Source organism: Lagopus leucura, unplaced genomic scaffold, assembly GCF_019238085.1.
Source record: "Lagopus leucura isolate 7727_CA_CO unplaced genomic scaffold, USGS_WTPT01 Super-Scaffold_100012, whole genome shotgun sequence".
In the NCBI taxonomy this organism is placed as follows: Eukaryota; Metazoa; Chordata; class Aves; order Galliformes; family Phasianidae; genus Lagopus; species Lagopus leucura.
The window spans coordinates 19,294,854-19,307,152 of NW_024962267.1; the positions used below are offsets into that span (position 1 = coordinate 19,294,854).

General features: G+C 48.4%; 1 protein-coding gene across 3 annotated transcripts; it reads right to left on the reverse strand.

Moving 5' to 3' along the window:
- Window positions 1-4,827: 4,827 nt before the first annotated feature.
- On the reverse strand, window positions 4,828-9,852 carry ACKR3 (atypical chemokine receptor 3). 3 transcript variants are annotated; one of them, XM_042874558.1, is made up of 2 exons: window positions 9,811-9,852; window positions 4,828-6,775 (listed from the first exon to the last, which is right to left on the reverse strand). In XM_042874558.1, exon 2 carries the CDS (start codon window positions 6,746-6,748, stop codon window positions 5,654-5,656), a length of 1,095 nt encoding a protein of 364 aa, XP_042730492.1. In that variant the 5' UTR covers window positions 6,749-6,775; window positions 9,811-9,852; the 3' UTR covers window positions 4,828-5,653. The 3 variants fall into 3 exon arrangements, with proteins under 3 accessions (XP_042730492.1, XP_042730495.1, XP_042730494.1); XM_042874561.1 differs by lacking the exon at window positions 9,811-9,852 and adding an exon at window positions 9,238-9,585; XM_042874560.1 differs by lacking the exon at window positions 9,811-9,852 and adding an exon at window positions 7,704-8,693.
- Window positions 9,853-12,299: the final 2,447 nt, after the last annotated feature.

The window sequence follows — 12,299 nt, forward strand, 5'->3', positions numbered from 1 at the left end:
CACATTGGGCCCATGATGAACCAGCCAAGCTGAACCAAGAGGAAGCAGCGGCCGGGAATCCTCGAGTGCCTGCAGAATCAGTGTTTCCAACTGACTGCCTCCCTCGCTCGTTCGAATCCGTCAACCAAGAACGCTGCATTCACCAGTCCAGACAGGACGGGAAATGAGAAGAGAGATTTTCTTTCCATCACCACTCTCTTTATAAAAGCATCACCTCCGCCCCTCGCCAAAGCAATGGGGTCACCTTGAAATCGAAGCCAGCCATTGAAACAAGTTGGCTGGGTTAGAGAAAAGAACTCAGGACCACATCCTACAGGGCTCAGCACCCTCTGCACGGCACAGGATTCCCATACCTTTCATCTTGAATGGAAAACCAAGGCCTATGGCCAGGCCACAGAGGAATTATGGGCTGCTTAGAGAAGTCCCACCCAAAGTTCAGGTAGCAGATGTTTTTGATAGGGAGGCAAAAATGAGTAGGGTAACCTCCAGAAGAGGTTTATTTCTTTGTCGCGGATAATCTGGAGCGAGTGAATCCACTTTCTCCCCATCGTTACCCAGGACAGTGAGAGGCAAGGACATACAACCCAAGTGCTACATACTAAGAACATCCAAGCATCGTGGGGCCATTGGACAAAGTCCCAGATCAATGTGGAAGCAATGGGAACAGATCCCCACAAGCTGCTGCAATGGGAGCTGCAACCCCGAGACACGGAGAGATCCAGGCTGATGCACAATGCCTGCACTTTGGCTCACTGTGTAAGCCAGATTCCCCACTGCAGAACACATAAATGTGCCTGTAGGTGGCCTAAAAACACTGACTTATTAAAAAGAAAGAGGAGGGGAGAGGGAATGAATGCAACGTCTGTCAGCCTTTTACCAAATTGGATTTGTGTGTGTGTGTGTGTGTGTGTGTGTGTGTGTGTGTGTTGTCGGAGCTCGTTTTGCAAAGATTTACATTTTTGTGTGTGCTGTCATGTGCTTTTCATGCATTTTGAGAGCTCAGAGTTTAGAAATTCAAAACACCTGTCAGTCACATCAATCCCTCTGGACAAAACAGAGCTGCCACTTGGATGGGTAAAAAAATAAAAACAAACAAAAAGCACTTTTCTGTCAAGCTGTGACTTGGTCACCCTACTCAAAGCGACGAAAACAATGTTTAGAGAAAGAAAAAAGAAAGATTTGAGTTTTCATACTCGGCGGTGGAACTAAATTGATTAAGGGCATTTCCTAGGTAGGTTCGAAATCTTCTGCAACAATTTTTGAAAAGAAAAAGGAAAGTGCCCTTCTAAAAAAGGGAAAAGCCACCACTGCAAAAACATTAAATCTGCCTGGGTAACTCAGAATATATGTTGGCAAGGCAACATATCACAGCTTGAACAGTAAACCTGCTATGTCAGGGGCTCTGCAACATATGAAAGGGACTTGGGCTTCAATATATCATGCTGAATTTACTTCTTTTCAGCCTTTCATGGCAAAGCATTTGATGTCTATCCTTTCACTGTTGCAGTCGATAGGGTAACCTTCCTTAAGAGTTTCCTGACCTTTGCTGTTGTCAGTATTGTTCTGTTACAATGTAATTTAACTCTTTTTCTTTAGTCTGGAAATGGCACTGTACGGATAGTAAACATGATAGGGTTTGGGTTTGGTTTTTTTCCCCCTCTAACCTAGAGGGGAGAGGTAAAAGCATCCATCATCAGAGCTGGCTTGAAACCAGCCGATGTCAAGAGGCGGTCGACACACAGCAGCCCAGATCCTCTGCTGATGAGGACCCACTGAGCAGCACAGATTTCACACTTCTCATTTGCGTTGTGCCCCTTGGCATCAGCACAGGATCTGGGTGGTTTCCCAGCACTCTGTTTTGCAAAAACTTTTGGATGCTTGCCCTCAAGGGTTGAAGCCTAGTGCCATGATTCGGCTGCATTCTGACTGAGCTGCAAGAGGGAGAGCATCAGGATGTGCCTCCAGTGAGCTCTTTCCCTATGCTGCTGCCATAAGGACAGACGTACTTGTGCATGGAACTCTGCAGCAGACCAGCTTCTGTTGGGCTCATGATCTCAGTTGGAAAGAGAACAGCTTACCGTGGAGGAGGCAGGCTCAAAATGAGCATTTATCCCCAACTTCAGGCTGTGACCACACTCTGCCCCTCAGGAAAAAGGCCCTGGGAAGCAGCAGAACTTAAAAACAAAGGTATCAAGGCAGGGACAGAAGCTCAGATGTTTATCCACAGTACCAAGAGGCTTCCCTAGGTTCACAGCATTACAAGGATGTTGGCACCTCTTTGGTGCTATGAGGTCAGAACACTTCCAGGACTGAGGCCTTCAGATAACACCTTGCACTCCCATAACGCTTGGAAAACAGAGATTGAAACCAACTAAAGAACAAAACAAAGGGATCTGTTTTCAAAGAACTACCAAAACAGAAGGGGATCGATTTTTCCTCACGACTACGGCCTTTGAAAGGCCAGGTTGCTTTGGGGATACAGCTGGATTATCCATTGCAGGATCTTTATGAGCCTGCTTTCAATCATATTACGGTCCTGTAATGGATATACTTTTGCAAAAGCAATTTCACGTTGCTATTATCTGTTTTGTTGCCATTATTACGTCTTTGTGTTATTGCTGTACATGGGTATTACACTGCATTAGTGCTGCAGAGGCGCACACACACACACACTTGCACAGGATTATTGCTAAAAACTCTGATCCTTCTTATAGAAAGCCCTATAAATCCCAGAGAGCTCCCTTCAAATCAGCAGCATTATCCAACAGTAAAGCCAGGGTGTAAATCAGAGCAGACTCCAGCTCAGATGCTCTTCAGCCACGCACCATATGGGAGCAACGAGCCTAGAAGCACGCTGGGATTTCCATACTGGGACTTGAATACAAGTCAGTTCCCCCCAAACCCATCCCTGCTTGCATTTCACACAGTGTTGAGCCCCTCTGCTCAAGCACCTTGCACTAGTCACACTCGCCTCATCAAGCAGCTCTCTGAAACAGAATAAGATCTGGTTTTGGCAGCACTGCCGCAGACACGTGCTTAAATATTGCTCACAGATGAGTTATTTCTTGCTTCTTAGTAACTTTAAATAGCTTTTATGCTCAGTGAACTCATCAAAGACTAGCATGTAAAGTCAGGAGCGCTGAAACCATGAATTAGTCAAAGGACAAACGGGCCAGTTAGCCTGTAAGGCGTTTCTTGCAATACAATATCTTGATGGCTGCCAGAGGATCTGATTTAAAGTCACTATGCTACACCTGAATGTCATTTATGGCTCATAAAAGGAAATCTGTGTTTAAGTAACAATAAAGCATTTTCTATTAAAAAAAAAAAAAAAATACAAACCCTTTCTCAGGGAGCAGCTGTACTTTCATTTGCTCGGTGCCTGCCTGCAAGGCACATGGAAGTACCTGACAGTGCTGGGATCCTTTCAGACCAACAGTTTCACAGGAGGACTTGTTCCAGCACAGATTATGACACCTCAGATTTGATTTTTATTCACTTTTCCACTGAGGCATTTATCAAAAGCCTCCTGGAAAAGCGAGGACCCAAGCGTGCTGCACATTTGTAGCCATCAGAGGAGAGAGAGGATCTATGGGCACTGCTGGGACCCAGACCACAATCCTGCATCAAACAGCAGCACGAAGCAGGGACCCCTCATAACACTCCAGTTCCAGGATGGGGACATTTGGCCACACAGCATTCCAGCAGGCATTGCATCAGTCACTGCAAGACACACTCCTTCTCCCCAAGGACATGTGTTTTTACCCACCTGTTCCTGTCAAAAACAAAATCCTCCTTCACATCAGACTCCACGGTTCCCAGAACCACTTTTCTGGTCCTAACACAAACGTCCTGCCTCTGTGCAGACAGCAGTCAAGGGGCAAGGAGAAAAGCTAGCTGCTTAACCCCAGGGCCTTCCTCTCTGAGGAGCTGTAACAGACCAGGTTATGTAATGCCTGGAGACTTTACCTTCCAGCTCACACTGCAGGTCTGCAGGATCTCCTCAACGCTCAGCACTACCCAGGATCTGTAGGATCATCTTCACAAAGACAGCAACGTACCCTAAGGAAAGAAACAAAATACAGTCATTATAAAACTGTTCTCTATCAGGACCTCAGAAGGACAAGGGCATGCTTTGTTCTTAACAGGAATTTGACAACAACCTTCACCAGCAAAGCAGTTGTGCTGAAGTTGCAAAACGCACAAACCAGCTGCAGTGAGTCAGCGTTGCTGATTTAACATTAATTACCTTGTTCTGGGACGAGGATGACATGATTCAAGCACTTCATTGGCTCTAGAAAGGTCTGCTCCACACATCCTGCACCAGCTGAATCTTGCCCTGAGCTTTGACAGAATAACAACGCAAATTTAAAGCAGCTCACAACAAAGAGAAGAAGAGAGAGAAAAAAAAAAGGACTTAATGCTTTCAGGACTGCTAACCTTTGAATTCTACTGCAAGCAAAACCTGCAGAGGATTGAACTTGGATTACTTCAAATATTCATCCCACTTGCGTGCTTCCATATTTTTCTTCTAGATGCTTATATCCAAGCTGCAGACACAGCTTTTCATTATTCCCAATAGCTTTAATCTTATAAATCCATCGGCCTTACCTTCCCAAAGAGTACATCCTTCCACAGACCCATTCCTTCCCCTCTTCCTACTCACTGGTGCCATCTCACATTCCTTTCACACAACCAACAACTGACCTGTTTGTTTCTGCATCGAAGAGAAGCTAGAAGGCAGCTTTGTGATTTCTTCTTTTCGGCTCGTTTCTAAGGAGAAGGATGATAGCACCAAGAAAAACCAAGTCAAACCACTTCTACACGTAGTTTTTCCAGACCTTTATTTTACAAAAATAACTTACAAATAGAGACAACTCTCAGAAGCAAGATCATTCATTCTGTGCATAAAGATACAGGTTTGTGAAGTCCGGGCATAAGAGTTAACAACTCTTACAATACTGTTAATTTTAACATGATGGTAGCTATATTACAGCACATACATTTCATGCTCCAGACACACGGCTACGACCACCACGTAAAGCTATGGTCAATGAACCGTGCCAGCCAGCAAGGATGCACATCAGAGATCATTGCCATACTGCCTTTTATTGTCATCCTCTTAGCAAGGACAGTTAAAACCAAATGGCAGCCTAACACTCAGACTACAGCACTCTGGATACACTCAACAGCAATATACTTCAAATACATGATAAAAATATATTTCATTTTCAAATACAATTGTATAAGGTACACCGATAGCCAGAAAATAAAGTCTCGAGCTTTTAAATACAACACACTATATATAATAACATATACAATGAGACAAGAGGGAATCTACACATGGAAGGAAAAAGCTTATCCTGAAAACGAATGTTATCTATGGTACACAATGGCTTTGTCTGCTAGGAAGTCGGTTCCATTTGCATAGCATTGTCAAGAAGTCCAGACTGGGCTAGGAGGAGATCAAACAAAACACACAAACAAAACGCTTAGTTTTGGTACCACTTCCATATTGTGCCTGATTCTACTCTTAAATTACAGTTTGCTATTTCTCTTTTGTAGGCTGTAATTCATGCCCCGTTCATAACAAGCATAAGGAAAGGGGGAAATAAAGTCAGAGAATCAAGGAGGGTTCTTGCCGGAGTTGCAGTCATTTGGTATTTTGCTCCAGAGCAGAATACTCCGCTTCTGACACTCTGGAAGCATCAATAAGCTTAGTGAGACCAGTTTTGGCAGAGTACTTGAAAATAAAGGCTTTCATGAGCTCGTATCTGTAATTGCGATTAATGAAGCTATAGAGGATGGGGTTGACGCAGCAATGGACTAGAGAGAAACACTGAGTGATGTGAAGCGTGGCGTACAAGAAGTTCTCCATTTGACAACTGAAGGGTATGAAATGAAGACTGTAGAAGATGTCGAGAAGGACAGTTGTATGGTAGGGTAGCCAGCAGACAAGAAACACCACCACGTAGGAGAAAATGATCTTCCCACTGCTCTTCCTCTCTTGGTCGCTGGAGGCAGAGATGGCCTTCGCAAGGAGGAAGTAAAAGAGAGCAATGACTGGAAAAGGGATAAGGAAGCCCAAAACGACAGAGATGAGCTCCATGCCGATCAACCACTCTTTGAAGCTCTCCTCGGGATACAAGGGACGGCAGTAGGTTTCATTGCTGGTAGAGACTGTCTTAAGGAAATAGGTGTCTGGCAGAGATGCAGAAAAGGCAAGAAGCCACACCAGGATGCAGATGCAGCGGCGGATTATCTTCTTCTTGCGATTACTAGAATTGGTGAAATAGGCAACTGAGAGGTAGCGGTCCACGCTCATGCATGCCAGGAAGAAGATGCTGCCGTACAAGTTGATGGAAAATATAAGGTGAGTTATTTTGCACGTGATTTCTCCCATGTGCCACTGGTTATGCTGGACGAGGGAGACAACCCAAACAGGAAGCGTGATGACAACGCACAGATCGGCGACGGCCAGGTTGAAGATGTAGAGGTGGGTTTCATAGCCAGTCATTTTGGCTTGGAGATTGACCCACACCACAACAGAGTTGGCCACCAGCCCTATGACAAAGATAAAGATGCAGAAGAAGGACAGGGTGTAGAGCAGGGCACTTTTGTTGAGCGTGCCGGGGCATGCCGTCGCATCGACTGTGATGCAGTCGCTGTTGTTGCACATCCAGTTGATCTCCGTTAAGTTGGCCTTTTCCAGAAAATCAAAGATTGAAGTCAAATCAAGTGCATTCATGTTTGCTTACTTCAGGTTTCAAGTGACCTACGGAACAAGCGGGATCGAAAGAAAAGATCTGAGGTTAATGGGTGTATTTCTGCTGTCTTCTTCATACCAAAAAGCGCATGCGAGACACGTTGCTTTAGTAATGTCCTGCTCTGCTAATACGTTTTCATAAAAGAGGTCTGTGGAGTAAAGGAAGCAGAACAGACACGCAGCAAAACTCATCTGGTCCACGAAAGAGGAACAGCGCTAGCTTTGTGTGGGATTCTTTCCTGCAGCTCGTGTCTGACATCATCAGGTTGGCTATCATCCCCGGGTGTGAAATCCGCAAAGTACGCCGTGGCCAAATAAATGTCAGGCAACTAAATCTGTCTTCTCCAGCATAAATGATGATACTATCGCTTTCAGCAGGGGAATCTTTAAGCCATTTTATCTGCACTCCCTCAAGCATAGTAGAATTGATCTGGCTGATACACGGTACTGTAAAACATTTACCACAAGTTCTGCTAAGCATCTTGTCAAGTCCAGCTCCAGCTGCATTAAGCAGAAATGGGGAACTAAGGGGCTTTGTACCCTCATCCAATTTTAAATTTAAATCCTGCTCCATTCTCCCTCCTTCCCTTCAATTCTATTTTACAAAGCATCCCCTGTGTTTAACGATTATCACGTAGCTCTGAGGAAAAAGAATCAGAGCTTGACCGCTGAGTAGATCTGCCGGGCTTAAGTTTTCTTTTTAGAAGAGAGCTTTGATTTACAAAATACTCCCCCCATCACAGCTGGCTCCACAACAACTGCTTCCTCCCCACCCTCTCTCTTTTCTAAACCTACTTTCTTGCCTCTTCAGCCCCTTCCCCCATTGGCAGACAGCAGACAAAGCACTGGGCTACTTGTTCAGTTCCGTGCCAGCAGAAAGAAGGGACCCAGCAGACCCACACGGCTCACACAAAATCCAAGCTGGACTGCTAATTACCATTGTGCTTTTGGGGCAGCGTAAAAGGCCTCCTGCCCCGCTGGGCCAACAATACCACCCAAGGCTGCTCCTGGGCTAGTCGGACACCTGCCAGCCAGAGTTTCTTCCTTCTTCCACACCAGGGGATGCATTCCTCTCATTCCCCTGGAGCACCAGGCCAGGTTGCAAAGGAGGAACTGTCCCGTTTGTGCCACTCAACCTGGGAGGACAGCTGGAGTCCAGTGATGGCACAGGTGGATCGCCCTGCAGAGCTCTGAAGGCCCTGGAGCCGCATCTGCAGCACAGGCTGTGCAGCAGCTGTATCTCTTCCAACACACAGCAGTAACACCAGCAGGCTTTGCAGCCCATCCTTCCTCCCAGCTTAATTGCAACAAGTAGCTTTCTCTTACTCTGCTGTCTGGCCACTACAAGGCGGACAGCCTGAGCAAGCTGTCAAGGGATACAGTAAATAAAGGATCTGTCAAGAAAAGCATTTCTCACTCGCTGCCCTTGTTAGCTGATAGCTTCAGCTTGCATTTCTCTCATCAATCCCCCTCTTTCGGATATAAAATCCTTTAGACACTTTAACGTCCTGAAACATAGCCAGAAGCCTCATTCTTCTCCACAATTAAGATGTAAATCCTGTAACTGAGAGCATCCTTCTGCTTCCTGCTCCCAATCCCAGGGCAAGCTTGCACTGAACAACCAAGTGACTGAAACAAGCCAAGGAGAGCACACAGGGAAACAACTTACTCAACCACCTGTATCTCTCAATGTCCTTACCTCCCCAAAGGATCTCTTGGATGGGATGCAGGTTTTAGTGGGACTTATGAGATAGCCTGCATTATGGAAACTCACAGGGAACACTCAGCTCCAGGATGTTCTAGGATCAGTTCTAAAATGTTGTAACATAGGAAGGAGACAACAGAGCAAGGAAGAGTTGGGACGTGCTTCTGCACTAAGCAGTCTCTTCTTGTCCCCACAGGGGACTGGCACCTGGGCTGGGGAAACTTCATGCCTCTGAAAAGGGTTCACAAAGCACCTCTTAGCCCTCTGTCTGCATAATCAGCTCTTCCCAAAGCTCCCACCCATCCTGCCTCGCCACAGCCAGGCTTTGCCACAGAGACAAACTGAGGAAGAAAAGGGAGATAAGGAGGTTGGGGGGGGGGGGAAGATTACAGGAGAAGATTCAAGGCACTATTGTCCCTCTGGAAGGGGAAGCTGGTGGCACTAACAATGAGGAGGGCCATGCACACAGCCAGGAGAGATCAAATCTCTCCACAAACAGGGCCCAAATTGGCCCCGTGAGGGCACCTAGCTCACTGCTGCAAACCTATCCAGCCTTCCAGTCTTTCATCTCACCGGCACGCTGAAAGACAAGGCTGAGATTCAAACCAAATTAACTGCCCGTTTGGCTAAGTCCTCTCACCTCGCCTCAACGCACTCAAAGCAACCTGAGCTCTCCCCGCCAGCACAGAGCCCTGCGCAAGGGCAAGGCTGACATCCTGCGCTGCTCCCAAAGAGCTGTCACAGGGAACACCATCCCAACACAGACCTGAGACGTCCCCATCACTTTCTCCAGTGGAAGACACAGGTTTCAGTTGGGTCGGGACGCTAGAAGACCCACTGAGCAGCTGGGATCAGACTCAGCCAGGGGTTAATCCGCCAGCAGAAATGCACGAGGTTCTGCAAAGCACAGGCTGCGATCTGAACCTGCGCAACCCCAACTAAGTTCAGGGGGCTGCATGCGAGAGATCGCCGCTTCCCCCTACAGCCAGCAAAGGGAAATGAGATGCTCTGCGTTCACAGGCTCAAGCCTCGCCGGTTAGCGAGGGAGAGAGGCGGACAGCCCACGTCTCCCTGCCACCTGCGAGCACCGAGCCCAGGGGAGCAGAGCGATGTTCAGCGGGCAGATCCCGCTCTGCACGCTTTGCTCTCCGCGGGCACGCAGGGCAGCGCAGCCCGACCTCCCGCTCCGCTTCAAGCCCCATCTCCGACACTCCGCACTCCCAAGCCGTGCCAGGAACAGCCGCGTCACCCCACACCGCAGAGCCAGCCCTGCCATCGCGGGACACTCCGCCACCTCAGCCCCGGCCCGGCTCCCCCCGCGGCCGCCCGCCATGATTACCTCACAGCCTGCGCGCCTCCCGCTCCGAGCCACTGAGCGCCGCCCGCCGCCGTCGGCCCTTATAGCGGCAACGGGAGACCGCCTCCGGAGGGCGGCCCTGCCCGGCCCCGCCGCCCGCCCCCGGCCCGGGACAGCTCGGGGGACTCGCCCGGCTGTTCTTATGCCTCCAGCATACAGCGGGCTGGGTCAAGTGGAGAGAGCCTCGGTCAGCCGCAGGGAGGGAATCTCACCTCCGCTCCCTCACAAAGCGGAGAAAAAGTAACGCCAAGGAAAAGTGAGAGGGTGTAAGAGACGTGCCTGCTACAGCTGAAATCCCCGCTGCATCTCTCCTCGTTAAAGGAAAGCTATCTAAGCACCTGCCCTGTGAAGGAACCACACAACCGCTCCGCTTGGAAAGACCTGAAAGACCACCCAGTCCGACCGCAGCCCATCCCACCATGCCCACATCTCTCAGTGCCACATCCCCACGGTTACGGAACAGCCCCAGGGTCCCCCTGCCACCTCCCTGGGCAGCTGTGCCACTGCATCATTGCTCTTGCTGAGAAGAAATGCTTCCCGGTATCCAACCCGAACCTTCCCTGGTGCAACCTGAGGCCATCACCTCTCATACAATTGCTGTTACTGCCACCTCACCACAGCCTCCCATCAGGGAGCTGTAGAGAGCAACGAGGTTTCCCCTGGGCTTCCTCCATGCTGAACAACCCCAGTTCCCTCAGCTGCTCCCCATAAGACTTGTGCTCCAGCCCATCACCACTCTGTTGCCCTTCTCTGGGCACGCTCCAGCGAGGGAGCGAAACACCATTAAAAAGTATGCATTCTGTTTACCCAACAATACTTAAACTTATTTCCGTGGGCAATCAAAAGCTTCCATTCAAACATCACCAAGCAGCAGAGTCCACGGATGCATCAGATTTGCATCCTGCATGCAAAGAGCGTTAATCAGCCTCAGTTTCTCTGCTAGCAAGGAGGAGATGATTAAGCTGTGGACATGACACCTCCCACAGCTGAAAGGATGCACTGATTTTAGCCTATCCCACCGTGTTTTAGGTGCCAGGAAGGAGAAGGACAGAAGGATGAGCCCCTTTCTGTCCCACAGATGGAGCAGGTGAGATGAAACGTACCTCGCTCCCTTCCCCAGATGAGGATAGTTAGATCCTCCCAACTTCACAGCTGTCAATGAGCAAAGCATTTTGGCATTTGCTTAAATTCTGCATGCTTGCTGAAGCCCGCGAATGCTGGTGGAATTGAAGTATGATGAGTTCAGACAGTGACAGGCTTCAGTTTAAAAATAAGTGTGTGCCCTTGGCTAAGTCCAGAGTCCCTTGGTCAAAAAAGCAAGCAGTTTTTCTTTACTTGGTGCACCAGAAAATAACATCAAGGATTACAGCCTCTCCAAAAATACCATCCCGCATCAGCAACCACAAGGCTGCTTGCTGTCCAGGAGCTGCAGGCAGCCTCCTCTCTTGCATCTGCTAAGAGCAGGAGCAAAGCCCTCGCTGCCCTCGCTCCCCTTCCAGGTCCTCCCTCCAGCTATCTTTTACAGGGAACACGTTCCACACGCAGGAGGGACGAGCCCATTCCCTTTCCATTATGAAAGCCAGATTTTGCTCGGTGCTCAGGGATGAAATGCTTGAGCAGTAAGCAAAATAACACTGTCTCAAAGAATTGCACAACACAAAACCATCCCCCTACAACACAGTGAGCAGAGCTGCGGAAAAGCTGGGCACCCCAGATAAGATCAGCACAGGGCCAATGCTACTTGCTTAGTGAGATTAGTTCTGCTCTATAACCACTGTTAAAAAGGCAGTCCAACCACAGCCTCCAGGAGATGCGAGCTCTGAGGCAGCTCATCAAGCAGGAACTCCCTGCACAGATGCAGCAAGATGAGTTCTTACCCATCCAAGTTTCCTTCTCTCCTGGGACGTGGATTTACGCCATGAGAACTGAGCAAGAACTTGTTCAGCAATTGTAACGTGGCTTGACACCTGGAGTTTGCCATCCCAGACTGCAGGCAGTGCAGAGAAACTCTAAAGGCTGAATCCTGAACATCAGGCAACTGCTTGACAAAGCCAGCAGCCCCAGCCTCCAGCTCCACAGCTGCGCTTTTTGGTTTGAAGGGTGACAGCAAGCAGGCTGTCTTCAGCAGCAGGATTCTCCCAGCACAAGCCTCTGCTATCCATGTCTGTGGGCAGCACAGGGCTTTGCATGAAATCAACACTCTGCTGTGCTCAGCGCTGAAGATAAACACACATAGGGGTGAGCTCTGACCAGTGGAGATAGAGAGAACTGTCATACCTATGAGAGAAAAGTCAAGGAAAAGAAAACACAGCTGAATGACTTGACCCAGCATATTTGGCACAACACAGTACTGAAAGCTGGGTTATTACTTTAACTGCCTGCCCAATAAGCCTGAATTAAAGCAGTATCTTTCTTTTCCCTCAAAAGCACAAGTTCTTAGTGCTTACACTAACAGGGCAACAGGCAGAAAT

Excerpts from the sequence above, each read along its gene's own strand:
- ACKR3 (XM_042874558.1), bottom strand. The coding sequence starts at position 6,748 with ATGAATGCACTTGATTTGACTTCAATCTTTGATTTTCTGGAAAAGGCC.